We start from the raw sequence: 24,926 nt of genomic DNA, 5'->3' as shown, positions 1-24,926 counted from the left end.
CCAGGCTAACCTCAAACTCACAGAAGTCTGCCTGTTTCTGCCTCTGTCTCACAAGAGCTAGGACTAAAGATATGTGCCTCCGTACCCAGCCAAAATTATGTGGATGAGTGTCTCAGCTATACGTATGCTCATGCACCATGTGTGCCTGCGGAGGCAGCTCTAGGACCCCCTAGAATTTGTAAGTCATTATGTAGTGCTGGGAAGAACAGCCTTGCCTGCTGAGTCATCTCTCCAGTTTACCAGATGGATAAAAGGGGGTAGAAATAGGGGCTAACAGGACACCAGCATTGCTCCCTGTCTACTTTCTGACTCTGCACACAGTGTAACCGGCTGACATATACACCCCCTGCTATGCCTTCCACACCATGATTGACTGTACCTCCGCTAAGTCCTGTGCCCAAGTGAGTGCTTATTTCCTTCAACGTTGCTTTCTAGGTGGTGATTTGGCTCCCTGGGAGAGCACAAGTCTGAGTTCCACCTCAGCGCTGAAGAAAAAGGAAAATAAACATAGGTTTTCAAGTTGTTTTCTGGGGTTGAAGTGATGGCTCATCAGTTAAAAACACCTGTTGCTCTTTAGCGGCCTCCAAGTTACTTTCTCCAATGTTGGGAGCTCATAAATGCCTTTAATTTCAAGTCTGGGGCATCTGACACCCTCTTTTAGCCTCTGAGGGCACCTGCACACACACACACACACACACACACACACACACACACACACACACACAATCTTTCAAAAAGTTGAACCTGGGCTGGAGAAATGGCTCAGCGGTTAAGAGCACTGGATGCTCTTCTATAGGTCCTGAATTAAATTCTCAGTAACCACATGGTGGCTCACAACCATCTATAATGAGATCTGGTGCCCTTTTCTGGCGTGCAAGTGTACATGCAGATAGGGAACTCATATACATAAAATAAATCTTTAAAAAATATGTTAAAAATTGTGTATGTATTCTGTCAGTGATGAGATGATTTGCAAATATAGTAAGTAGTGAAAAATTTTAGGTTTAGTGGGTGAAAAGCCAAGATTGAGAGAGAATTTAAATTCTTGTCAAAAGAAAAGCCTCCTGGCAGTAGCAGTGCAGGCCTTTAATCCCAAAAGTCAGGAGGCAGAGGCAGGTGGATCTCTGTGACTTTGAGGCCAGTCTGGTTTACAGAGCAAGTTCCAGGACAGCCAAGACCACACAGAGAAAAACCTGTCTCAAAAAACCAACTACCCCCAAAACCACAAGAACCCCACCTCTACCCCCAGCAATGATAGGGTGTTCCTGCCCCATGATTCCTTTTTTCTAACCTCTAACTGCAGATAGAAGGCAAATCAAGTACCCACAGGATTCTCAAATACCGTGTCTGTGGGCCGGAAGATGTGGGTGACCGATATGGTCCCACTACATATCCAAGTTGCTGGGGATTTCAATACTTCCCGAAAGGAAAGACACCACTGTAGTTGCCCAGGCTGTGTGACTCTGCCCCCAAACAGACAGGAGCCAGGGCTACTGAGGACTCCCACTCGGGCTCTTTGACTCAAGTCTACAGGGTCCACAGGAAGGCTGTGTGCAGGGAGTATTTGGGACAGCCGATGTTCCCTCTCACACTAGCACTTAGACCTTTACACAGCCACTTCCTCCTCCAGGGTCAGGCCCTGGGTCCAGTTCTGTGAGCCTCTGTGGTCACAGGCCTCTGAGGGTAATTGACACTCCAGGCTGCTCACTTACAGAAAAGCAGCTTTAACATATAAACAGCCACAGTAAAGGCTGTGGTCGGAGCTGTGACACATAGCAAACCCAGTTTCTCTCTTCTTGTCTTCTGAGAAATAGTCTTTGCTACTGAATAGTAGGCTAGCCTCTGGTGGGGACATCCCAGTTCCCAGAAGGGTCCAGAGGACACAAAGATCCTGAGGGTGGGTAACGTCTCCACAACTTGGCTGTTTTTATTTAGCAGGAGACAGAATTTTCTAGCCAAACTGGGCCCTTTCTGGATATGCAATTGGTTAAATACACATCTTTTAAATTGGATTTGCTCTTGCCCAAAGTCTGTTGTTCGGTGGGTGTGCCTATGGAAACAAAGTGTCTCAGTCGCGCTGAAATATGTTGTTTCGAGAAAGCCTCCCCATCTGGGTTTTCTGCAACTCCCCCTGCCTGTTTTCCTTGTCATAATGGCAACTCCGTTCTGCCAGCGAGCTCCACCAGAAATCCAACCAACAAACCTTAAAAGATGGAAGGTAAGAAGCTGAGATAGCATAGGGGAAGCTCAGCATAAATACTAGAAACTGTAGAAGAGACAGCAGGGGAGGGAATAAGATGCTCTCCCGTGACAGGAGGCAAGATGAGCCCAGAAATACTTCCTCGACCCTGAGTGGGATGGGTGGAAATACCCACCCACAACTGTAAAGCCTCGAAATATACATCAAATAGAGGGTTCTGCATGCTTCTAGAGAGAGAGAACAGGGACCCCTCCCATCAACATATTGGGAAAATTCTGAAAACTAGAAGTGGTGAAATTCCTGCAAATCCTGAGGGGAAGCACCAAACAACCGAGCGTGTGTACATTTGGATGAAGTGTTCACTTTATGTTGAAGACATTCAGACATGCAGGGCTGCAAGCCGTCTCCTTTCCACTCACTCCTGGTCAGGAAGCTGTGGGGGATGAGCTCCAGTCAAACAAGGGCCCCAGCCAAAAAGGAGCAAGGATAGAAACTGGAGACCCCCACACTAGGAGAGGTGGTGGGAACCCTGAGTCTGGACACTGAAGAGGCACTGAGAGATGGTGACTGTGTTACCTGGCACAGAGGATAAGGACAGTCCAGGTGTAAAGGGTATGAACGAGCTGGGAGACCTTTCAAGATCACGTGGGAGAAGCCTGCTGGAGTGAGCATCTCCAGAAGAGATTTGAACAACTACCAGAGAACATAAGGACAGGTCACTAAAAAGTCTACAAAATCAGTCCCAAACTAATCAAGAGAGAAAGACTAAGGCAATTATTAACTCAGAGAAATAACATGCGAGAAAGAAATAACCTTATCGGATTACACAGTTTAGTTCAGAGTAGCAGAGAACCCGGAATGTGGATAATGAATAAGATGGGACTAAAGTTATGATATAATTACACGGGTGGGGCTGGGAGATGGCTGGGGATGGATTTGGAGTGTCAAGATAAAGATCAAGAAATGCATTCTATTTAAAGATGTAGGACTTAGCTGGGTGTGGTGCTGGAGTTCTGCAATCTCCCTAGCACTTGAGAGGTAGAAGCTCAAATAAATGCAAAGTCATCTTTGGCAATATAGCAAGTTCAAGGCCACCCTAAGTTACTTAAGACATTGTCTCAACAGAGTGACTGCCATCAGAACTCAGGACCTGCCCACAGATAGCTGAGCTCCAAGAACAGTCTCACAAATGCTCTTCCACCTGAGCCCACTGAAATAGAACTGAGTCACTCCCATCAGAACTCACTGCCTGCTGGCAAACAGCCAAACACCCAGAAGCAATCTCCTTCCTGAGCCCACGGGCCCTCAGACCCACAGGAGAGACAGGCACCAGTCAGAGACAACAAGATCACTGATAATCACAGATAACAAGATGGCAAGAGGAAAGCAAAAGAACCTAAGCAATGGAAACCAAGACAGCCTGGCAACATCAGAACCCAGTTTTCCCACCACAGCAAGTAATGGATTTCCAAACACACCAGAAAACAAGATTTAGACTTAAAATCATACTTCATGATGATGATAGAGATCTTCAAGAAGCCCATGAATAACTCCCTTAAACAATTACAGGAGAACCAGGAGAAATCACTCAAAGAACTATAGAAAAATACGAGCAAACAGGTGAAGGAATTGAAAATGAAAATAGAAACAATAAAGAAAACACAAAAAGAGACAACCCTGGAGATAAAAAACTCAGGAAAGAAATCAGGAGTCATAGATGCAAGCATCACCAACAGACTACAAGAGATGAAAGAGAGGATCTCAGGGACAGAAGACAACATAGAAAACATAGACACAACAGTCAGAGAAAATGCAAAAACCAAAAAGCTCCTAACCCCAAACATTCAGGACATAATAAGACCAAACCTAAGGATAATAGGTGTAGAAGTGGACGAAGAATATCAACTAAAAGGCATAGTAAATATCTTCAACAAAATCATAGAAGAAAACTTCCCTACCCTGAAGAACAAGGTGACCATGAACACACAAGAAGTCTATAGAACTCCAAATAGATTGGACCAGAAAAGAAACTCCTCCCAACACATAGTAGTCAAAACACTGAATGTTCAAAACAAAGAATACTAAAAGCTGTAAGGGAAAAAGGACATGTAACATACTAAGGCAGACCAATTAAAATTATACCAGAAGCTGAACAATGGCCAATCACATGGCCAAGGAAGAAATAAAGAAACCACTTAGATGGTTTATCTGATCCTGATTTAACTTTGTTACCTGGTATCTGTCTGGAAATGTGTCCATTTCCTCCAGATTTTCCAGTTTTGTCGAGTATAGGCTTTTGTAGTAGGATCTGATGATTTCTTGAATTTCCTCAGTTCCTGTTATTTTTCCAGTTTAATTTCTGATTTTGAACTTGGATTATTATTACTTCTTTTTAAAGACAGGGCTTCATGTACCTTAGGCTGACCTTAACTTCCCAATGGACTTTAGGATAACCTTGAACTTCTGATCCTCCTGCCTCAGCCTTCTGTGATTGCAGGTGTGCACCACCACACCTAGTTTGTGTGGGTGACCGAACAAGTATGATGTGCATGTGCGTGTGGACTTGTACATACAATGAAGTGCCCATGGAAGTCAAAGGATGACCTTCGGCATCAGTATTGTCTGCCTACCTGTGTGAGGCAAGGCCTCTTGTTTTGCAAATTCAAACTTCAGGCTTGTTGGCCTCCCAGCTTCTGGGAATTCTGTCTCTGCATCCTATCTTGAGTAGGAGCACTGGAAACACACACACACACACACACACACACACACACACACACACACATCACCACATTGGGCTTTTGACGTGGGTTCTGGGGAACTGAACTTAGGTCAGCAGGCTGAACAATAAACACTTTTATCTGATGGGCTCCTCACTTCAATTTGACCAAATCCAGCTCTTGAGAGGCATAGCTACAAAGTACAGAGGGGTTGGAGAGCTGGCTTAGTGGGTACAGGCTCTTACTGGCAAGCCTGATCCCTGGGTCCCACACAAAGTGAGGTGGAAGGGGAACAGCAACTCCACACAGTGTTGACCTCTGACCTCCACATGTGTGCTGTGACACTTGTCCCTTGGCTCCATCCAATTAACATATACAATAATGACAATAAATATAAATGTTAAAAGGAAGAAGATGTGGGCTGGAAAGATGCCTCAGCTGTTAAGAGTATTCCTGCCCTTGTAGAGGATGGAGGTTTGGTTGCACTGGCCCACAACTGCCTATCACTCCTGCTTCAGGGAATCCAAAGCCCTTTTATTGCCCCCATTGGCACCCACATACATATGTGCACCCAGATACACACATGCACATAAAAAAAGACAAAATCTAAAAACTACACAAACTAATACTTTGAGCAGAGCCTATAACAACAGCTGACTGATATGTCTGAAGCCCTCAGGACCAGAACTGCCAAACAATGGCTTCACTAAAGCTCTACAAGGTTGCAGAGAGGGGGAGAGGATTTAACATGGACCCCTGGCCTTGTCTAGGAGAGGACTCTACTTCCTAGCTGGTACCAAGTTAGTCCTTGGGGCTGTGTGGTATCTGGGAAGCCAAGAAGGCAGAAGCCATCTATATTTTGAACTCAAGAGTTGTGTTTCCCCAGATCTGGCCCAGGTAGTTAGTTCTCTCTGTTTCTCCTTTGCAACTCTGGGTTTAACCATGGAAACATGGAACTTCATGTCCTGCTGGTGGGAATATTGAATGGTGTAGCTGCTAAGAAGAGAGTTCAATAAATCTGCCACACCCTAAGGCCCACAGTTACCACAGGGCCCAGCAATCCCACCTAGGCTTGCACATAGGAGTGATTAAAAAAGCCTAAGTCTGCATAAAAACACGTAAAAGCATGCTCAGAGCACCACCTTCACACTCTAGCCAGTGACTGAGAGCCACCCACATTCCAGCTAGCTGTGTGTGGTAAACACATGTAGCCTAACCCTTGAGCAGGCGTGAAGTCCTGACATGCTACATCCTGCAGAAGCCTAGACACTTGGTTAAATAAGAAATCAGACACAAAGAACCCTGAGCTGTCTGACTCCATTTATACGAAGCGTCTAGAAGAGGCAGATTCAAAGGCAGAAGGTAGATTAGTGGTTGCTGGGGTCGGGGAAGGGAGGATCATAAGGCTGCTAATAGGTGTGGCCTTTCCTTTTGAGCGATGGAATTAAATATAGGGTGATGGTTGTATGATACTGTAAACACACTAACAGCTACTGGAGCGCTCACTTTAAAATGGTGAACGGGATTTTGTGCTGTATTTTATCTCAGTACAAATGCAAAGAACACAACTGTCAGAGTGTGATGTTAGAATCCAGCCTCTGCTCAGCTCCTTCCCTCTCCATTACAGACTGAGACACTTGCGACTCCCTAGATAGCAGACTCACCTGGGGACCCGAGTTTACAACCAAGGGACTATTGGTGTACTCTGCTTGGCACCCTGTTCCCTGCCTACTGTCCTGGGACCAGCCTCCATGTAGGTTTGTGCCTTTCCCCATTTTCTCAGAAAGGCATCAAAAAGAGACCTCCACGTCTCAGGAACTCCCACGGATTGGAATTTACCTAGGAGCCTCATGGTAGGAAGAGGCAAAGAAGGTCGGAGAGCAAGTTGAGCAGGTAAAGGTGATTAGCACTAAGCCTCACGGCCTGAATTGATCCCAGGGAACCACGCAGTGTAAGGAGAGAACCAACTCCTATAAGTTGTCTTCGGACCTCCATATGTGTACTAAGGTGTGCATACATACACATGCATGCACAAACACACTGTAACAAAACAAACAAATGGAGTGTGGCTGGTGAGATGGCTTGGTAGGTAAAGTATTTAGCAGCAAGCTCGGTGACTCAAATTTGATCCCCAAGACCCACATTTCCAGTCAGAAACATTGTCACAGACACACACACACACACACACACACACACACACACACACGAAACAAAACATTATTAGATCCAATTTAATGAAATGGCAAGTTAATAATGGCCAGGGAGGTTTGGAGGGACACAGCATTTACCTACTGTACAGGTTTTGAGTAGACCAAAGAGTGGAAGGAGGAAAGGAGGAATAAGTTGTGACATTTCATGCAGATAAAATGTTTAAAACAAAGCATCGTTAAGGCTGGAGAGATGGCTCAGAGGTTAAGAGCACTGGCTGCCCTTCCAGGGGACCCTGGTTTGATTCCCAGCACATGCAGGGTGACTCACAACCATCTGTAATCCCCTTTCCAGGGATCTGATACCCTTTCTGGTCTCACAGGCACCAGACACATAAGTGGTGTACAGACCATACAAGCATAACACACACACATTATAAAAATTACCCCATAACAGTATAAACCAAATCCTGGCTTATACAGGAGACAAAAGTAAGTTGTCATCAATTCGAGTTACTCCCAAGAACAAGTCTTGCCAAATTATACACATTCTTTTCTTCTTTTTAAAAATGTATATATACATTTATTAAGAATTTGAAATCACTAAAAATGTATTAGGAGGAGCATTATGAATTCAGAAGTTCTGGGAATTAGGCATAGAAGGACTTAGGTTTCAAAGGATTCCTTAAGGTTTCCTATTGAATTTCTTATTGCTCTGGGCTTTAAAATCCCCTGCCCCAAACCCCGGCTACTTAACTGAAGCTCAAAAACCCCAGAACAGGGGGAGCGGCTCTGCTGTGCAGTCAAATGCAGATGGCAGTACATCTACTGAGTAGATGTCATGTTTTCTGAAGTTCTTTGGAGTGATGTGGACCATTTCCCCACTTAGCGAAGGGCTTCTTGGGCCCCTTACAAACAATGCTGGTCCCATCACAAACCCAGAACTCCATGTAGCACGCAGGTAGAAATATCTCTAGGCAGGAGGATTTCCTTAGTTCTTATCCAATTTTTTTACCCAGAATTGTCCCTTAGAGGGTTCATAGTTAGGCAGGTAAGATTGCTTTAAAAATTTCAAACTTAAAAATGTTTCCAGATATAAAAGATGGCCATTGCAAAGAAACACGACAGAAAACCCTGGATCAGCCATCTTCTCCAGAAGCCGAGTGGTAAGGGTTTCTTGAAGAAGCGGCAAAAGCCATCCTGCAAGGGGTGAAAGAGAAGAATTAGACTGTCTCCCCATGAACAAACCTGAACCCCAAATACACAGTAGGCACAGCTGGAGGGCTGGCTCGGCAGTTAAGAGCACTGTCTGCTCTTGCAGAGGACTGGGGTTCAGTTCCCAGCACCCACATGGTGACTCACAGCTGCCTGTAACTCCGGTTCTAGAGCATCTGACGTCCTCTCTGGCCTCCCCGAGGACTGCACATCGAATGTGGACATACAGGTACTCGTCCGAGTAAAGGAATAGCTTGGGGCTTAGAGGTCAAACATGTGATCAGCATGCACAAGGCCCTGAGTTAGCCTCCAGTATGAAAGACACTCCAGATACATGGGAGGTTCGAGATGAAAGGCAGGTGGCCACCAGATAGCTCCCAGTTGGGATGTGTAGGAAGCAATCCAACTTGCTGCATAAGCAACCATCTAACTGCCTTATATGGCAGAGATGCCCTCAATATGCCTCATATTTTCTCTCAATGCTGAGGAAAGACATCTTGGGGAGAATTCTATTAAAACCTCTCCTTACTTTCTGATCCCTTCCCCACAATCTCCAAAAAAAAATTGAAAAATGAAAACCTTGGGCATTCGCTCCTTTGACAGCACCTGTCTATCTTTAGCTCCTCTATTCACTCTTGACACCCCCGCCCCCTACAAATCAAATTCAAAATGGCTTCGAAACTCACTGGGGACCTCCTGGGTCACAGCTCTGGTTACTCCTTTAATAAGTATCTTGGTTCTTACAGTCACAGCCCCCCCCCCCCCCCCCCTAGCACACTTTCCCTCTCAGTTCATCCAGACTGCTGTGTGGCGAATCACACAGACTCTTGTGGGCAGCATCCTTCCAGTGTGCCGGTCTCTGACTCAGACGCCTGGAGATGGGAGAGCTGATGACCACACCACCCAAGTCAGGAAGCAGCAGTCAGACACTGAACCTAATGCCAGTTGTCTCCAGACCAAAGAGAGGCTGGGAATGCTAGCCTTTGAACTAGAGGGTATTCAGGTCATGCTAACTCACAGCAGCTGCTTTCTCCGCCTTCACAGCTGGTGTCAAAGAGATAGCAGACAGCCTGTCAGTCTGGGAACTCATAAGCCTCTCTTCCCCAAAGGGAGCTTACCAACACCAGGCTGAGACACTAAGTGATCGGGGACTATGGGTAGCGAATCCTGTATCGTGAACAGACTCTAACTAAAGGACACAACCTTCCCCCTTCCTCTCCTGTGACAGCTACACATCGATCCACATGGATTCACCACTACGTGGCATGAGCCTGTCCCTTCCTCTGGAACCTATGAGAGGGGACTTCCTCACTTGGCTTTATGGACCTAAGCTCTGTACCATGCTGTCTTCCCATGGTCTTAATAACTTTGCTAGTGAAGCTCTCTCCCAAAAAGGCAAATCTGCCCAAGTCTGAGATGTTATGAGAGATAGAAGGTAGAGGAGGGAGCCAGAAGGAAAAAATTAACACTCTGTCTTCGTGACCTCGTTAGAGGGTTCTGAGAGGGTCCTCAGAAACTCAGCTGAAGGCATTCTTCGAGCCCCGTGGAGACCCATACACCAGGAGCAGGGCAGGTGTTAACATGTCAAGCTGCCTTTCTTTTTCCAGGCAGCTTAAATGCAGACTCCTGACAGGAGTGTAAGCTGTTTGGTTTTTGTATAAGCAGGTTTTAATAGTTAAGGTACATTTATCCCATAACATGGGCCACCTCCATTCTGATTCAACTTCAACAAAGAAGAAAGTAAAGAAAACCCAACCCAAGGAGCCTGTTGTGGGCTAACCCAGGATAGAGGTTTTTGTTTTTTGTTTTGTTTTTGTAGTATTTTTCCCTTTCCTTTCTTTTTTTTCTCTTCTCTTTCCTGGTGATGCTGGGGCCTTCACAGGTGCTAACAGATGCTAACAGTCTACCATCAACCTTCCTCCTCATCCTGTGTGTTTTCCTTGATCAACAGCTCTGCGCAGCCAGAGGCTAAGGACTGCCTCTTTAGCCTACACCACCAAGATGAAGGACCAACAGAAAGCCACGAGGCTGGAGGCTGCCCAGCAGGGAAAAGTGCAGTGGCCTAAAAGTAAAGATCCCAGTCAGGGTCCCTACTTGGTCTCCACATTTCACAATCCCCAAGGCCTTACTCTACTAAAGGGTAAGAGCTCTGGAGAGCCTGGGCATGGGAACTGCTCCCTTTATACCACTTGGGCATGTTAGACTTAATCAACCCTCCCTGACAGGCCTGGGGTAAGAGTTAGGGTAAGCCACGTGTGCCTGGCTGCCCCTGAATGATGTTTTATAAGCACTCTTGAGCAAACGCAGTCTGAGTGCCTATAAAGAAATCCCTGGGCTGGAGATGGGGCTCACTTAGTGCCTTCTCAACATGCTCAAAGCCCTGGCTTTCCACACCTAGCACCACATAAACCCACCATAATTACCGCCTGTAATCCTGGTGCTCCTGGGATCGAAGCAGGGCCATAGTAGCCAGAGAGTAAGTATCTGATGAGGTTTGAGGGCAGCCTGGGCTGGCTACATAAGACACTGATGTAAAAGCACTCAGCACAGCATCCTGCGCCCCTCCCCCAAGCCATCTCCATCACACTCCAGTGGTCTCACCCAACCATCGTGAGCCTCCAACCAGGAGCGATGCCGTCCCATGAGCAGTCTATACAGCAAGCACACTATGAGATAGCAGTCTCGGTCCATTAGGAGATGATTTCTCAGATCCCTCCTCTGCTTGACATTCCTGCAAGGGCCTTGATTCAAAATCGTCCCCACGAAGGCCAGGAGCATCACCAGGCTGCCCCAGTTGAAGCCTTGGTCATTGGGAAGCAAGTTCTCTGCCATCCGTGTCACCAGTTCCAGGCGGTTGCTGTGGCAGTCGTAGAAGGTGGAAAAAAAACCCCAGTGCTCCTGCTGGGTCTGCCTCGTCACAGAGCGCAGCAAGGCCGCTTCGACAGACGTGGGCGGTGGCTCGGGGTTGCCGGGCTCCCGTGTGCTGAACAGTATGTAGTCAGTCAGCAGCTGTCTAGTGCGTTCCTCCAGCGGGTCGTTCATCCTTTGGCCTCTGTACCTAGTCCTGCCTCAGGTTCTAGGTTCAGCTACTTCCCACTCTGACCCGCCTGGCCATTTGGGAATATCACTTGCACCTGTTACAAGGAGCGCACCATGGGGGGAGCAAACAGGAGCAGCTGAAGAGTCTCGGAATATTGTTGCAGATTAAACAGATGGGGTGGGGGCTGGAACTTTCTAGGGGGTGAGAAGGCCTTGGAATTGTCATTCTCCTGCCTCAGCCTCCTGAGTTGCTGGGATTACAGGTTTGTGTCATCAGGTCCAACTAGTAGCAATGTCTTTACTTGCTCTTATTGACTGGGCCTACTTGCTTGGGAAATGGGGGTGTATCAGTGATTTTGCAAGTGGTTGTCTTAGGCTGGAGGAGGCAGTGTGGCTCCAACCCCTGACTTTTGCCTATTTCTGATTTACCAGCTATGCCCCCTAGAGCCCCCGTCTGTCCTCCATCGATACATTTCTAGTACGTTGATTCTCAACCTTCCCTATGCTGCTATCTTCAGGTTGTAGTGAGCCCCAAACTACATTTCATTGGTTTTTTTCATAACTGTAATTTTGCTACTGTTATGAAGCATAACGTAAATATTTGCTATGTAGGATATCTCATATATGGCTTCCAAAGGGGTTGAGGTCCACAGGGTGAGCTGTTGGGCTCTAGCCCTTGTCCTCTTGGGCCTCCATTTTGACATTCTGTGATGCTGATGTTACCCCCAAGTTTCCTTGGAGGCCCACTTCTAGAAGTCAATTTTGCCCAGTTGTCCTGGTCCCTTCTTTATTTTTTTAAGGACTTTTAACCTGTTTTTTTTTTAAATAAAGGATTTATTTATTTTATGTATATGCGTACACTGTCGCTCTTTTCAGACACACCAATGTGAGGGCATTGGATCCCATTCGAGATCCCATTACAGATGGTTGTCAGCCACCATGTGGTTGCTGGGAATTGAACTCAGGACCTCTGGAAGAGCAGCCAGTGCTCTTAACCGCTGAGCCATCTCTTCTTTATGCTCATGTTGTCTAGAGGCCTGCTTTAATCCAGGAGAGTCTCTTTGAGGGGCAAAGAGAACTCTTTAGAGTGTCGAAGTATAATCCAGACTCCTTGCAAGTCCCTGAAACTCTTTCAGGGCTCCAGAGGGATATTTACATAACACTAATGACTTAACAAAAATACACGGAGGCTGTGGCCTTTGTTCCACAGAGACTGCTGAAGTGCTGGTAGCGCCATCTTGCTGGCTACAAGAATGTTGTTCTGCATTCTGAGGGTCTCTCTGAGGAGCATGGGGCTGGGGCTGGGGCTACAAAGCTGATACTAAGCAAAGAACCAGGCAGACTAGGATAAAACTGGAGACGGACAGTCTGGGGACACACATACACCCTGCCACTCAGGGACAGCAAATCTTTGGCTGGCCAGATGCCCAGGATCACCTACAGTTGGTTTTATCAGTGTCTGAGATGGTCTTTGGTTCCCAGTACACTTAAACAAAACTAAGCGTTCTTTTAAAAGATGAAGGCGTGGAGCTAGGGCTGTATTTCTGCTGGTAGAAAGATTATGAACCGTGAGGGAAGGTCTGGTTTTGATCTCTGGCAGCACGTACAATATCAGAGCATCTAGTGCGCAGTGCACACTGGCCATCCCAATGTGCCAGGACCTGAGAGGCAAGGGCAGAGGGATCCAAAGTCCCCAGTCACACGTGATAATGTAGAAGGTTTGAGGGCAGCCTGGGATGCATGATACCTTTCTTCATGAAAAACATAACAAGGGGCAGGGAGGTGGGCAAGGCTGTTTGCTACTAATTGGGTCTGACAATCTGAGTCCCATCCCCAAGTACCGTATTGTGGAAGAAGAGAGCAGGCTCTGTTCAGACTCCGACTTCCACATGTGCTCTGTGGCATGGGTATTCACCCCTACACACAGAGAATTAAAAAAAAATTAATAGATGAATATATTAAAAATATACAAAAGCAAACTAGAGCAAAACAAAAACAATGTGGCTGAGGCTGAACTTGAACTCTTGGGTTCAAGCTGTCCTGCTGCCTCTGCTCCTGAGTACCTGCGTGTACGAGTCTGTGCCACCATTTCTGTTAACACGGCATCTTATCACACGAAGGGTTTCTAAAAGACACCTTTAAAAGAACAAAAGGACGAGAAAGCAGGGGCCATGTAATGGGCAGCAGCCAGTCAGAAGGGATTTATGATTCAAATACAGACAAGACACCCTGTGGACAGCAAAGGCATTATTATTCATGGCCTACCCACTGTCTGTGTCAGTACAACTGCTGTGCAGGACATTCAGATATAATTTATAGGAATAACACACGTTATCTTAGGCATTCCTGAAAACAGTACTAGCAGGCTTTTAAATCAGTTTAGTGACCTGTCTTCCCACGCCCGAAGGTTCTGTTTGCTGTCAGCAGTATTTGTGCTAGGAATGGCAACCACTTTCCCCCTCAAGTGTGGGGGAATGCTCAGCCCAGACTGGCGTTTATTTATCACAAGTCAAATATACAGCTGTTTCCTGCATGTATTCCTTTCATTTCTAAAGCCTCCCCTAGACCGACCAACCAACCAACCAACCAACAAAAAAAACCCCAAACAAAAACATGTTATTTAAAAAAAGACAACTGAACAGGTTGAAAAAAGATATTTTTACCTAAAAACAGTTTTAAAAAGTGATTCTGTGTAGTTACATTTGGAACTGAAATTTGCTTCTATTATAGACCAGTGGGCAGTCATTCCGACAGTCCACACAGCCGGCACACCTAGAGGATGGTTTTGGAAGCCATAGTCCACACCAAGAGAAGGTAGAGTTTAAAGTGCTCTGAAGACAGATTGGACGCTAGGAAGTGATGAGGGCCATTTGAAATGCTGATAAATGTGGAATTCTCTTGGGTGGAATAACTTCAAAACCACACAAAACTTCATTAGAGTGTTTGAGATGAAAGAAGGGCTTGAAGGTGCAGCTGAAGTGCCACAGCAAGTATTTCCAGGGAGGGGACAGATTTCATGGAGACACTGGACGGGGTGAGCGAGTGCTGAGTTGTGAGGTTGCTCCCATAAGCTAACCTGTGGGATGCCCTGGGCTCATGGAGAAGTCGTATCTACACAGGATACATGTTCTTCTTGCCCGCTGTGAGAGGCTTACGCCCAAACCTGAGAAGACATGGATTTTTAATTAATAGTTTGTATTGTAAGAGTTAAGAGCTTATAGACAGGAGGTTGGTCTGCACACACACACACATAAGCACTCATGGTCACACACTCCACTGAGCAGGGAGGGCTCTCACAGCTTGGCTTCAGCAATTTTCTCACCACCATGTTGAACACCTGTGCAGATGAGGCTCCCAAACTCCCAGAGACACCCTCTTGCCACCTGTGTCTCCAAGGGCAGAGACTGCCCAGGAGGGCCACCACCCGTCCTTTCTGCTCACACAGGAAAGTGGAACACCCCTCTTACCCTTAGGGTATGATCCCATGATCCTGAGCAGAATGCTGTCCCATCAGGAGACACTCGCAGAGTGCTGACGCGGTTTTCATGTCCAAACAGGATGGAGACCCGGGAGCCCTTGAGAACATCCCAAACATTGATGGTATAGTCATTGTACCCAGCAAAGAGCAGGCGACCTGGAAGAAGGTACAATGGTTAAATCAGTTCCTGCTTTTCCTTTTTTGACTCTTTCTCATTCATCAATTAATTTCCTCATCCATCCATCCATCCATCTGCCCACCCACCCTCCCAAACACCCCTAAACTCACTTATCCACCCACCCATCTACCTACCCATACAATAAACACAGATTAATCTAGGCCCACTGTATGGCAGGCAATGTGTGTTGCCCTCGAAATTCAGGAGAAGTAGCCATTGTCCTCTGGGGAAGGCATGGGACAGAGAGGAATATCACTGTAGCGCCATGTGACAGAAGCCACCATGCTAGGGTCACATGTGTATAGGATGCCACTGGGCCTTAGAGGAAGCAGGGACACTCTGCCATTTCTAGAGCTTCAACTCTAGAGTTCACAGAGACTAAGGAAAACTGATCAGTGTTCTTGAGCTTGGGTAGAGGTGCCAGCAGCTGCAGCTTTGTGTGCAAATACAGAGACTCAGAATAGGGCGGGTGTCCCATCCACACTGGCTTGGCTTCTGCTAGCTGCCTCCCAGGTGTGGGCAGGGTTGCAGGGGCTTTCAGAGCGTAAAGTGGGAAGGGCCAGGGGAAGAAGTAAAGGAAGGGGTATCTGAGGGTCCCACGTGGCTTCAGCATATTGCCTCACAGAAAATTCAGTGATGGGAAGCTTGGCAGAGAGCTGGCTTATTCTTTTTAGGTCTCTGAAGTAAAATCTTACCACTGAGGGAGAAATCCACACTCGATGCTCCAAATATAATACTCTCCTTGGAGTAGATGGCAACCTCTCTATCTGCCCTCAGGTCATAGAGGCGGCACTGGGGCACAGAAACAAAGGTCCAGTTACTTCTGGCTTCAGCTTGTCAGAGTTCAGACCACACACCTACTATTGGGGACCAGCAGCTTCTGTGGTCCGAAGCATGATAGGAGAAAACCTCTTTAGTCCCCTCTCCTTTTATTTTGCCCTTTAGTTCCACTTCCAGTTAATCTCTATGGGTCAGTAGGGACTCAAAGAAGTAGCTAGTGCAAAACATTTCTTCATGTACAGAGACAAACATAGAACCCTACCTTCTTTTCCTCGGTGAGGCACATTCACAATGCTTAGAAATTCACACACGAGGAAATGAAAGTCACCCCAAGTCCTAGAGGTATTTACTAATGTCTGGGGTGTTTTTGTGTGTGTGTGTGTGTGTGTGTTTTCTACTTTATGTATGTGTGCTAGATAGTTTATGTCAACTTGACACAAGCTAAAGTCATCTGAATAGAAGGAACCTCAATTAAGACAATGCCTCCATAAGATTGGGTTGTGGGCAAGGCTGTAGAGCATTTTTTTAATTGATGATTGATGGGGAATGTTGTAGGTGGTGCCATCCCTGGGCTGGTGGGCTGCTATAAAAAAAGCAGGCTGAGCAAGCTGTGAGGAGCAAGCCAGTAAGCAGCACCCCCGAATGGCCCGTGTCAATGCTTACCTCCAGGTTTGAGTTCCTGTCCTGACTTCCTTTGAGGAACAGTGATATGGAAGTGTAAACCAAATAAACCCTTTCCTCTCCAACTTGCTTTTTGGTCACGGTGTTTCATCAGAGCAGTAGAAACCCTGACTAAGACTGTGTGGAAATGGATGGGGTGGAGGGGGTGTTCACTGCTGGCTCCTCAACGTTATGTGGTAAGCAGTTACCAAAATTAGTTTTCTAAGATGTCGGTCCAACATTCCCCATGTGGCCATGTCTCAATCTGTTAGGCAACAACCAGCTAAATTTCCTTCTTATGACTAAACTTTCTCTTTTATGCATAAGTCTATGATGAACATTTGTGTGTGTGTGTGTGTTTGTGTGTGTGTGATGAAAACTCATTTTTAATACACTACAAAGGGCCATGGGCTGGGTAGTAATAGAACTGTCCATAGCTGTGTGATGAACATTTTTATATAAACATCTTTGTATACATGGTGATGTCTCCCTGCATTAGCTTAGGAGCAGAAGCTTTAGAATAGAATTGTTTACATGAAACGGTAGAGCCAAAATATGTGCCTTTGAATTGTGTTACATATTCTTGACACATCTAAGAGTTTTAAAAACATTTCATTACTTATATGAATGTGAACATGGATGTATGTGCCTGTGTGTGCACGAATGCACATGTGCATGGGTGTGTGCAGAAGACAGAAGAGGGTGTCAGGTTCCCCAGAATTGCAGTTACAGGAGATTTTAAGCCACTGGAGTGCTGGGCTTGAACTCGGGTGCTCTGGGAGGACATCAAGCTCTCTTAATCTCTGAGCCATCTCTTCAACCCTGAGATTTCATTATTATCAAAACTCAGTAAGTACTCTTGTAAAGTCTTCCACAGCGGCATCTTAGAGTGAAGCCCATTCTTTAATATTTGGTATTTTTGAAGACAACAAGAGAAAAAAATTATGTTGCCTCTTAAAAATATATGTCATCATAATTTGCCACGTGTAATAAAACTGTGAGAATGGAGCCTGGTTTTAGGCACGAAATCATTAAATAGTGAAAGGCACAAAAATATTTACTTACAGCAAAGTTCGTTTTGTAGCTTAGGTTGGCCATGAACTTGCTGTGTATGTGTAGCTAAGGAAGACTTTGACCACCTCTTCCTCTTATCTCTGTCTCTCTCACACTGAGATTACAAGCACCGGACCACCATGCTGGTTTTATAGCAGTGTATTTAACGAGGGGAAAATAACTCACAAAGAGCTCTCTCCAGATGGGAGATTCTTTGAGTACATGATGACATGCCAATAATATGAAATACCAGACAATTATTGGGAAAATACGCTAGTGAAAAATGTTTGTTAGTCACAGAAGAGTGTACACAGCCTGTCGTTATGTGAAAAAAAAATACAAATAGACATTGTATTTATGGAGAGAAACGACAGTCAGGATTAATTAAACCGTTCCCACACCCCTTAGGAAAGGAGAGGAATATCCTTCATTTTTTATTCAGTGGCTACACATAACTTCTGTGACTAGGAACCAAGTTTAAACAAATAAAATAAAGTTAGGGTATAGTGACAATTTTGAAATTTTGGCTTCTTTAAAAATACAGAAATATTATAAGAGCATGTAGGGGTGTGGGCTACTCCAGACTGCCCACAGCAGGTGACCATGATTTGCCTTGTGCTCTAGCAGAACGGTGGTTTTGCCAACCTCAGATCATTTCTGTGATTCTGTGACATGTGGAATGCTAGGTGGGTTGGTTGTGATTTGTTAGTAGTCATGCACAGAGAATAAACAAGAAGAAGGAAATTAGATTCAGATCCCTCTCCTTTCTACCCTTCTTTCTCTCCTATCTATAAAAGGGGTGAAACTGGTGTGGGGGGGAGAGTAATAATGGTTGGGAAAAATAAGAACCTACAATGTAGCAAAGACGTACTATCACTAAAGGGCTGGAGAAATGGCTCAGCTATCAAGACCAATGGCTGTTGTTCAGAGAATCAGGGTCAAGTACTAGCACCTAGATGGTGGCTCACAACCACCTGTAATTCCAGTCTCAGAACATCCCAGTGCCCTCTTCTGTTCTCTATGGGCACCGAGCATGCATGTGGCACAAAGACATATGTTCATGGAAAACATCCATGTACATTAAAATGCATAAATAAAATCTAAGAAAAAAGGAAACGAAACAAAATTAAGGCCTGATGTTTTCCCATGGTATTTTCTGGTCCTTTCTATTGCTTTGCTTTAAATAAAATTTCCTTGCTATGTTTGCAAAAGAAAATAAAGTAAAAACAAGCTTTTACCCTCCCCCTCTGCCTCGAAAGGGCTGTCAATCACCAAGAAACATACCGTGGCATCATCTGACCCAGAAGCAAAAGCATCTCCACTGGGGTAGTATCTGCAGAGAGTTGGTAGAAAGCCCGTTATGGAGAGCAGCCATTCCCATGACCCACTCATGACCCAGAGAAGGCATCCTAGGTCACAGAGCCAGAAGCTCCCCTTCTGGGACACAGGACCTTTGCACAGGCCTAAGGGGAGCCTCATGTGGTTGGATCACCAGCCTCTCATGGTCCTCGGGTAAACCCAGGACAGGGGCACTGCCTTGCAAAGAGGCGTGCTGAGGGCCAGATGAAGTCAGCGCATTCACACCAGGTACCAAGCAGAGCAGGAGCCAAGTAATGCACCTCATTCCCAAAGTGTGGCTCAGAACACAGGGGCAGTGGAGTTAGACGGATCGAGCCACACCAGATGTTGGCACTGTCAGGGCATGCAGTACTTTGGGCAGTGATATCATCTTTCCCAGCCTGGTTTCCTCATCTGGACAGTGAGGATAATAAAGCCTGTGTACATGGCAAAGATGAACAAGGCAGGAGTGCCAAGAACCCAGCATGCTGCTAACTAAAAAGTCCCAGTGAGCGGTGGCTGCTTGATGTCATCCTCTTCTTGGTGTTTGGCAGGAAGTATGGATGCTAGATTATAAACCACAGGCAGGAGCAGAGTGGGGCATTTATTTGTTTGTTTATTTGTTTATTTATTAATAGGTGGGGGTCTCATGTAGCCCAGGCTAGCCTTGATCTTTGTGAATGATTTTGAACTTCGGCTCCTTCTGCCCCCACCTCCTCTGTTCTGAGAGTCCAAGAGTGAGCTACCACACCCGGTTTTGTGCTAGCGGGAGAACTCAGGGTTCTGTGTGCATTAGTTAAGCACTCTGCCAACTGAGCTACATCCCTGAACAGGCATCTTCAATCCCTTCACGCACCCACCCACACTCAGATATGTCCCCCCCCTTTCAGTGCGCCTCCTTTCTGGTTACAAATGGCCTCCAGTCTGCAGCCTGTACTGGGGAGATGTTAGTAAAAGAATGATAGCAGTGAAGGTTGGCTTTGTTGTTTTTAATGCATACGTTTGTGTAGGTGCAGAAGGTGGAGGGCAGCTTCAGGTGTCAATCTCAGGAAAATGCCCACCTCCTTTGAGTCAGGTTCTTTTACTGACCTGGAGTTCACCAAGAGGCTAGACTGGCTGGCCCAGGGGTCCTCTGCCACCTCAGTGCTGGAGTTACAGCCACCTGCTACTGTGCATTTGTATGCCCAGAGATTGAAGTTGGCTCTTTACATGGTTTACCAAACGAACTATGTCCCCAGCCCCAGCTTGGTTTTGTGTGACTACTTTACAAAGTTTCTGACAGAAGGGATGAGAACAGAAAGGTCGGAGAGAAAATGTTCACAATGGTTAGCTCGGTGTGCCCTACGCCATTCTCTGAACTCATTATGTGCTTTTTAAAAAACTATTTATGTGTGTCTTGTGTGTGAGTTTGTATGTGTCATGTGTTCGTATATGTGTGTGTATATATGTACAAAGATGTATGTGTGTATGTGCTGTGTGTGTCTTGTGTGTGCACCTGTCTGTGTGTGTCATGTGTATGTATGTGTTCTGTATATGTGTATGTGTTGTGTGTGTGTCTTGTATGTATATGTATGTGCATGTTTATGTGTGTGTGTTGTATGTGTTCTATATTTGTGTATATGTGTGTGTGTATATATGTGGATGTATATGTGTGTGTATATGTGTATGTGTGTATGTATGTATGTGTATATGTGTCCTGTGTGTCTGTTGTATGTATGTGTTCTGTATGAGTGTATATGTGTATGTGTGTATGTGTATATGTGTGTGTATGTATGTGTCCTGTGTGTCTGTGTTGTGTGTATGTGTGTTCATGTGAATGCAGGTGTCCCCAGGAGGCTGGAAGAGGGTATTGGATCTCCTGGAGCTGAGTTAGAGGCAGTTGTGAGTCATCTGGTGTGGGAGTTGGGAACTGAACTCAGAGAAACACACCCAGTGTTTTCTCATCAGGCATGATGGCAATTTTTAGGACTCGGAGCAGAAAGGTGTTTTATATTTAGCCATGGTACCTTCTGAACCAGTGCAGTCCCAAGCCTTTCCTGGAACCCCACTTACGGAAAGCTTGCTACCGACTGAGCACCGCTGTCTGGCTGGCGAGGGTTTTCTTGACTGAAGTAGCCCCACCATTCAATGCCCACCTCCCATCTGTACTCCTCTAGTCTTTCCTGTGTAAACAAACGGGCCACTGCAGACGTCCAGATTAGAGATTCAGGCTTCCTGAGCTCAGTGCTTTTACAGTGTGGGCCGTCTACCTTAGCGCCCTTCCTTAGCTATATGCAAGGCTGGCTCGTCATCCTCCGGCCTCAGTCTAAATGTCACTGTTCTCAGAGGCAGTTGGCCCCCTAGAAGCAGCCCAGCCATTCCTATCCCTGTTCCTCCTGACCCCCATTGTGCACGTGTGTATCTTCCTGTATCTGGTTTGTTTCTGATGGGCAATGGAAGCTTTATCTGCCGTGTTCACTGCTGTGGTCCTGTTTGGGAGGAAATTCTTGGCATGTATGCATGCGATAAGCATGTGGAGAATGCCTAAGAAATAAATAGTGGCTCGCTTTGGGAGGGCTATGGGATGTCTCTAAAGCAAGTAGATTAAGGGCTCCTGGGACCTGGAACCTTTCCTGTTGAGGAGCCTTCTTTGTCAGGTATTCTCTGGGGTGTGTGTGTGTGTGTGTGTGTGTGTGTGTGTGTGTGTGTGTGTGTGTATCCTGCCCCAGGACAGAGGATCCCGAACATTTTGCTTACTGACCGGACACTGTTGACATCAGATTCATGAGTTTCAAAGGCTTGCACACACTGGCCAGAGCGCATGTCCCACACCATGGCTTTCTTGTCACAACCCTACAAATAGAAAGTCATGCCGTCACACACTGCAGGGATGAATCTTAACGAGCCACTCTTCTCCACCCACTCTTCTCCACCCACTTAGCCCGAGGAAGACCTTCCCAGGACAGAAGAGCCGGAGGGCACGTGACTCCCCCTTTCTTCTTTTGTGTATTTCTGAGCTGGAGTGAGACCTTCAGTGTCTCCTCTCTCCTTCCTCCTGGGAAGTTCACTTTCTTCCACTCCCTTCCACCCTCTCCTCTTTCTGTCCACTTTCTTCAGCCCTGCGGCAGCAGGTGTTGGTGTATGTGGTGGGGGTTGGAGGTGAAGATGGGGGTGGGGTCTAAGTTGGTGACACCAAAGGATAGGTGGGTGGTGTCCGAACTGAGCAGCCAAGAGCTTCAGCTTTGTTGGAGTTGTAGAGCCAACCTTCAGCAGAGTTATCAATGGGGTTCCTTTGGTCTATTTCTTAGCAGTATGCTGACCTGGGAAACAGCTGTCCCAGGGTCTCTTCATAGGCCTGCCATTGAACAATTAGGGGAGAGGGTAGCAAGTCACCCCCAACCCCAGCCTTCTGCCCCAACCCTGATGTTCTCTCTGAATCATTCACAAGCCAGAGAATCATAATGAAAGATTTCTCGTATTATGTGGTCAAGATTCTGAAAGCTTTTTGATGAATTCTCACAAAGTTCCAATAGCAAAAAGGCATTTGTCCCGAGACAGCTACACAAACCAATGGCATCAAGCATTCAGGCTTGTTGGCTTCATAGATATGAGAGGCAAAGACATCTTAGGAGCATCTGCTGTGAGGTATAAGGGCCCTGAGAGTTTCACTGAGGACAGACACAATGAAATTCAGGTACTTTAAACCTCCTGGTGGATGCTAAAATGAGTGGAACTTATGTCTGCAAAGAGACAATATAATAATCTACAGAGACAACGGGCCTATCAAGAGAGCAATGTGACTGAGCAGGGACAATGCAGTTCTGCAAAGGCACAAGGAGAAAACAAACATGGCCAAACACACAGGAAGAAAATCAGGTTCTGTCCCAATAAGCCATAGGAGGCCAACGGCATGAAATCAGATAGGGCCTATATGTTGATTTCTGTAGCTCCTCTTCTGTTTCCTGCATCCAAGGATGAGAGGGAGAATGGTGGCTAAAAGATGTGGGATGGGAGTGTTCTCCAGCCCTGAGCTCTGTGACATTCACATCTGCCTCATCTTAGCATGTTTGGCACATGCGTGGTGGCCCATGGTTACGCTAAGGAGCAAACTGTATTAGAGGGAACTTAAATACACGGTGGCAGACACATTCAGACAGGACATTCCTGATCTCTACAGAGACTGCTGAATGTCAGTGAAAGAAGGAAGGGGGCTTGGAGGAAGGAGTTGCTGTAGGAACTGGGGTTTTGCAGCTGCAGGGAGCTGAAGATGCTTCCAGGAAAGAGACAGGACCAGACCCAAGAACAAAGAAACAGCTGCCAGCATCCACCTCTCCAGTGGACAAAAGACCCCAGAGATTTCCCTTGTGTTTACCCCAGACACAAAGGTGTTTCCAGTTTCTGAGGGGGCCAGGTCCAAGCAGAGGACATCAGCCCCGTGCCCATGGAAGCTCTGTAACAGCTGTCCACTTTCCACATCCCACAGGGCGCATGTGCCGTCACCGCTGGCTGTCAGGATCTGCACGAAGAAAGAGTGTTGGGGAAGGTTAGCTAAAGGCTTCATCTTCCACAGAGTATAGCAGGCTACACACAAATGCGTGTGTATGTGCACATACATACACACACACACATATACCCTAGCTACTTGCTCCAGGAAGTACTGTTCCCAGAAGCAAAGACAGAGCCAGGTCTATACAACTTACTCACCAAGGTTAGCAGCTTAATCACCGAGTCTCACTTTAAGACCCACAGCTTGCCAGGCTTCCTGTCCAGCACTATCAGGCCCTAAACCAGGTTTCTGCCTGCCTTGCAGATCTGTATGACTGAAATCAACTGTGGGAGCAGTCATAACTTGCTATTGAGATGTAGTCAGAGTATTAGAGTTTTGCTGCTCTTGCTGTGGCTTATGCTAAGTAGGGCATAGACTTAATGTCCATAAGATTTTGTTCTTGCTTTTTTAAATAAAAGACTGGCTTTGTTTATTCGTGTGTGTGTGTGTGTGTGTGTGTGTGTGTGTGCGCACCTTTTCGAGCTGAAGTCAATCAGATCTCTCACAGCTGTAGTTATTAGGAATGTATTTTTGGGGAATGCTAGCTTGTTCTGAGCCATCTCTCCAGCTCTGTTTTTTATTTTTTGAAGAACAGAACCTAAGGGTTGGTGAGATGGCTCAGAGATTAAGAGCGCTGGCTGCTCTTGCCTTGGGCTTGGTTGCCTGCACACAGCCATCTATAACTCCAGGGGAAATCTGACGCCCTCTTCTGGCCCCCACGGGCACTGCATGCATATGGGTGCCGAGACATACATGCAGGCAAGCATGAACAGGAAGATACAGGCAGGGCATAGCCCTGAAGCTCAGCAGCTGTGGGGCTCTAGACTGGCCGCTGCACACACAGCACTCCAGCCCTCACCCACCCAGAGCAGAGTGCTCACTACAACAGCCAGAGTTTGTCTCAGCTCTACACCAGGAGGCCTGGTTTCCCTCTCTTTGATTTTATTAGGAACAGTGACCAAGGAGAAAGGGCAGGTGCTTCCTCTGGAGCCTGAGGTACACAGAGCTTGCCTTACCCTGCATTTCCCAGGGGCATGGGGACACTCACCTGCATGTCTGAGTTAGTGAAGCTGCAGGCGGACAGGTAGTTGGTGTGCATTGCGACAGACTTCTTCTTGGCAGCCATGTTCTCGTTCTTGTCAAACGTCAGTGGGTACACGGAACACTTGTTATCCAGACCACTAGTGGAGGTGACAGAAGAACCAAAGGTTGGCACGGAAGGCCAGACACATGCATCCTTCCCGTTCACACTGACGGTGCGAATGCTTTTCTTTAGCAGGCTCTTACATTGCAACCTTTCCCCTTTGACTCAAGACCTTCTCATCTACAATCCAACCGAAACAAACCCACGAAAATGAATTTGGAAACTCCTTTCCTCAGATTCACAAACAGCACATCAAGTGTGTGGGAGCCAATGCAGAACCAGCTGCATAGACACGACACATCAACTTCTAAATAGATCAGGATGCACAGGTACATCTCCCCCAAATAAGAACATTCCTTATGCACATGCTGGCTCTGTAGCACAGCTGAGAGATTAGCAAGAGTTCCCTATCGGCTAATAAGGAGCCAAGGAGCTAAGAACCTAATGTCTGC

At 46.4% G+C, this 24,926-nt stretch overlaps 2 protein-coding genes across 2 annotated transcripts in view; both read right to left on the bottom strand.

The window, feature by feature from the left end:
- Nucleotides 1–8,141: 8,141 nt before the first annotated feature.
- On the bottom strand, nucleotides 8,142–11,321 carry BCL2L10 (BCL2 like 10; the record flags this gene model as incomplete). The annotated part of the gene is made up of 2 exons (XM_080934344.1): nucleotides 8,142–8,264; nucleotides 10,881–11,321. 2 exons carry the CDS (start codon nucleotides 11,319–11,321, stop codon nucleotides 8,142–8,144), a joined length of 564 nt encoding a protein of 187 aa, XP_080790470.1.
- Nucleotides 11,322–13,571: 2,250 nt separating this feature from the next.
- The window catches only part of GNB5 (G protein subunit beta 5), a 34,983-nt gene continuing 23,628 nt past the window's right edge, over nucleotides 13,572–24,926 (bottom strand). The window contains exons 5-11 of the mRNA XM_080934012.1: nucleotides 24,379–24,511; nucleotides 23,157–23,300; nucleotides 21,546–21,637; nucleotides 18,752–18,800; nucleotides 15,670–15,766; nucleotides 14,786–14,952; nucleotides 13,572–14,481 (exon numbers count right to left, since the gene is read on the bottom strand). Of these exons, the coding sequence (XP_080790138.1) occupies nucleotides 14,470–14,481; nucleotides 14,786–14,952; nucleotides 15,670–15,766; nucleotides 18,752–18,800; nucleotides 21,546–21,637; nucleotides 23,157–23,300; nucleotides 24,379–24,511 (694 nt within the window). The 3' untranslated portion in view covers nucleotides 13,572–14,469. The remainder of the gene's footprint in view (nucleotides 14,482–14,785; nucleotides 14,953–15,669; nucleotides 15,767–18,751; nucleotides 18,801–21,545; nucleotides 21,638–23,156; nucleotides 23,301–24,378; nucleotides 24,512–24,926) is intronic.

This window comes from Micromys minutus, assembly GCF_963924665.1.
Source record: "Micromys minutus genome assembly, chromosome: 21".
NCBI lineage: Eukaryota > Metazoa > Chordata > Mammalia > Rodentia > Muridae > Micromys > Micromys minutus.
Note: the sequence above shows the minus strand (reverse complement) of the source record. Positions and strands in the feature narration are given on the sequence as shown.